At 47.0% G+C, this 4,008-nt stretch overlaps 1 protein-coding gene across 1 annotated transcript in view; it reads left to right on the top strand.

Moving 5' to 3' along the window:
* The window catches only part of LOC109236325, a gene marked incomplete at its 3' end in the record, with an annotated part of 4,065 nt that extends 1,667 nt beyond the window's left edge, over positions 1–2,398 (top strand). The window contains exons 5-7 of the mRNA XM_019402495.1: positions 214–498; positions 1,294–1,593; positions 2,051–2,398. Of these exons, the coding sequence (XP_019258040.1) occupies positions 214–498; positions 1,294–1,593; positions 2,051–2,398 (933 nt within the window). The remainder of the gene's footprint in view (positions 1–213; positions 499–1,293; positions 1,594–2,050) is intronic.

Here is a 4,008-nt window from a genome sequence, read left to right as displayed (position 1 = left end):
CATTTATGGATCTGATGAACAGGGTATTCAGGCCTTATATTGAATCCTTTGTTTATCGTCTTCATTGACGACATCTTGATATACTCACGTAGCCTGGGGGAGCACGAGCAGCATTTAAGAGTAGTGCTTCAGACCTTGCGAGAACAGAAGCTATATGCTAAATTCTCCAAGTGTGAGTTTTGGCTTGAGTCAGTGGCATTCTTGGGGCATGTTGTGTCAGGAGAGGTTATTAAGGTAGATCCCAAGAAGATTGAGGCAGTTCAGAATTGGCCACGTCCTACTTCAGTGACCGAGATCAGGAGTTTCCTGGGATTAGCAGGTTATTATCGACGATTTGTGCAGGGCTTTTCATCCATTGCATCACCTTTGACCAAATTGACCCAGAAGGGTGCCCCATTCCGTTGGTCCGACGATTGTGAGGAGAGCTTCCAGAAGCTCAAGACGGCTTTGACTACGGCACCAGTGCTTGTGTTGCCATCCGGATCAGGGATGTATACGGTATATTGCGACGCTTCACGCGTTGGCTTGGGGTGCGTATTAATGCAAGAGGGGCGAGTTATTGCATATGCTTCGCGTCAGCTAAAGGTTCATGAGAAGAATTACCCTGTGCAAAATCGAGAGTTGGCAGCGATTGTTCATGCTCTTAAGATATGGAGGCATTACTTGTATGGGGTGTCATGTGAGGTTTACACCGATCGTCGCAGCTTGCAGCATCTGTTCAAGCAGAGGGACCTTAATTTGAGGCAGCGCAGGTGGCTTGAGTTACTAAAATATTATGACATTACCATTCTTTATCATCCTGGCAAGGCGAATGTGGTCGCGGATGCCTTGAGCACAAAGGCGGAGAGTATGGGTAGCCTAGCATTCATTCCAGCAGAGGAGAGGCCCCTAGCCTTAGACATTAAGTCCTTGGCTAACAGACTTGTGAGGTTGGACATTTCAGAGCCCAGCCGAGTTGTAGCGTGTGTGGTCGCTCAGTCTTCGTTATTGGGGCAGATTAAGGCCCGTCAGTTCGATGATCCACATTTGGTAGTTCTCAAAGAGACGGTACTTCAGGGAGGTGCCAAGGAGGTTTCCATCGGCGAGGATGGTGTGTTGCGGCTTCAGGGCCCTCTATGTGTTCCTAATGTTGACGGTTTGAGAGAGAGGATTTTAGAGGAGGCCCAGAGTTCGAGGTATTCCATTCATCTGGGTGCCACGAAGATGTATCGTGACTTGAGGCAGCATTATTGGTGGCGGAGAATGAAGAAGGACATCGTGGAGTATGGAGCTAGATGTTTGAATTTCCAACAGGTCAAGTATGAGAACCAGAGGCCAGGTGGCCTATTTCAGCATATGCCTATTCCTGAGTGGAAGTGGGAGCGCATCACCATGGATTTCGTAGTTGGGTTGCCGCGGACTTTGCGGAAGGTTGATTCAGTGTGGGTCATTGTGGACCGGTTGACCAAGTCGGCTCACTTCATTCCAGTGGCGACTACTTATACAGCGGAGAGGTACGCTCAGATTTATATTCGAGAGATAGTCCGATTGCATGGTGTGCCGGTTTCCATCATATCAGACAGAGGCCCTCAGTTCACTTCCCATTTCTGGAGAGTCGGTCAGAGTGAGTTGGGGACCCGTGTAGAGCATAGCACAACATTCCATCCTCAGACCGACGGGCAGTCGGAGCGGACAGTTTAGATTTTAGAGGATATGCTTAGAGCATGTGTGATTGACTTTAGAAGGCAGCGATCAATTCTTGCCTTTAGCAGAGTTTGCATACAACAACATCTATCAGTCCAGCATAGAGATGGCCCCGTATGAGGCTTTATATGGTCGACGTTGTCGTTCTCCTATCGGGTGGTTTAAGCCTGGTGAGGCTAAGTTACTTGGTACAAATCTGGTACAGGATACCTTGGATAAGGTAAAGTTGATTCAGGAGAGGATCCGCACAGCTCAGTCCAGACAAAAGAGTTACGCGGATCAGAAGGCGCGTGATGTATCATTCATGATTAGCGAGAAGGTTCTCTTGAAAGTCTCGCCAATGAAGGGCATTGTGAGGTTCGGGAAGAAGGGCAAGCTAAGCCCCAGGTTTATTGGACCCTTTGAGGTGTTGAGGCTAGTTGGGGAGGTTGCCTATGAGCTTGCTTTACCCCCCAGTTTATCGGGAGTTCATCCAGTTTTCCATGTTTCGATGCTTCGGAAGTACCATGCCGACCTGTCCCATGTGTTGGACTTCAGTACTATTCAGTTAGATGAGAGTTTGGGCTATGAGGAGGAGCCAGTTGCCATCATTGATAGACAGGATCGCCAGTTGAGATCCAAGAGGATTCCTGCAGTGAGGGTCCAGTGGAGGGGCCAACCGGTCGAGGAGGCGACCTGGGAGTCCGAGGAGGACATGCGGAGCAGATATCCCCACTTATTCAGTAGACCAGGTACTTTTCTATGTCCGTTTGAGGACGAACGTTTGTTTAAGAGGTCGAGAATGTAACGACCCGACTGGTCATTTTTCATTTTAGAACCCCGTTCCCTTAAATAAAACTTCCCGCGCTTGCTTTAGCTAATTTATAACTTGCGGGGACGGTTGGTTCGGGAGTTAGAAGAGTTTCGAGTAAAAATATGTCCATTTGCCTCTTCGAGACTTTCCTAGAAGATCAAGTTTGACTTCGGTCAACTTTTTGGGAAAACGGACCCGGATTCATAATTTGACGATACCGGAGGGTCCGTGGGAAAATATGGGACCTGGGCGTATGTCCGGAATCGAATTCCGAGGTCCCTAGCCCGAGTAATGAATTTTTATTTAAAATTAAATTGAAGTTTTAAAGAATTAAAGAAACTAAGTAATCATTAATTCCCTAGGTATCGGGCTCAGATTTTGGTCCAGAAGCTCGGTACATGTCCGTAATGTTGTTTAAGACTTGCCCATAAAATTTGGTGCCAATCCGAGTAGTCTAAGGGCATTTTGACCCGTTACAAGAGAATTAAGAACTTGAAGTTCAATAGTTTGATTCATTTGGTTTTAGGGGGTGATTCCAAGATTTAGTGTTGTTTTGAGTGTTCCGAGGGTTCGAGTAGGTCCGCCTCGTGATTTCAGACTTGTCGGTATGTTCGGGCGGGGCTCGAGAGCCCCGAGCGTCGATCGGACGAGGCTCGAGTGAAGATGAAATTTGGATATGGGAGCTGAGTTGCTGCTTCTGTCATAACCGCATCTGCGGTTCTTGAACCGCAGAAGCGGGACCGCAGATGCGGTCAATCCATCGCAGAAGCGGCCAAGGGCCAGTCCAAGGGAAACCGCAGAAGCGATTCCGCTTAAAGACCGCAGAAGCGGTCCAGTCGCCTTAGGCCCAAGCCGCAGAAGCGGCCCAATTTCTGCTGAAGCGATTCCGCAGAAGCGGGACCCAGACCGCAGAAGCGGTCCAGGCATTTTGGGCCAGGTTCGCAGAAGCGGTCAGTGCACCGCAGAAGCGGAAATCGCTGGGCAGTGAGTTCATTTAATTCGAACTCAAAGGCCATTTATTTTATTTTCTACACCACACTTAGGCGATTTGGGGCTTCCAAAGAGAGCATTTCAACATAGACTTCAAGGTAAGTTACTTCCATTCATTATTATTTTAAATACATGTATATTAAGTTGATTAAACACTAAAAGTTAGGTAAAATCAAAAGGTTAGAGCTAGACCTAGGGTTTTAATAAAACTAAGAATTAATCATGAAATTTGTTACAAAATGGGCTAGAAATCATATATTATTGATCCTTAGGTTGCAGAGAACAATTTCCTTCGTAAAATCTCGGAATCCGGGCACGCGGGCCCGGGGTCGGAATTTAGGAAACTTGTGAAAAGGGTTGGAAAATTACTTAAATAGTTAAAGCCTTTATTGACTAGTTCTTACTTTATTTAACTAGTTTGTGATCGTTCGGCTCCGAATTGAGGACTTGGGCTTGTTTTCGATATTTGAAGTGCGCTTTGGAGCGAGGTGAGTCTCCTTTCTAACCTTGTAAGAGGGAATTGTCCCCATAGGATTAATAAG

The sequence above is a fragment of the Nicotiana attenuata genome, chromosome 1 (genome assembly GCF_001879085.1).
Source record: "Nicotiana attenuata strain UT chromosome 1, NIATTr2, whole genome shotgun sequence".
Taxonomy (NCBI): Eukaryota; Viridiplantae; Streptophyta; class Magnoliopsida; order Solanales; family Solanaceae; genus Nicotiana; species Nicotiana attenuata.
This window is presented reverse-complemented; position numbering and strand designations above follow the sequence as displayed.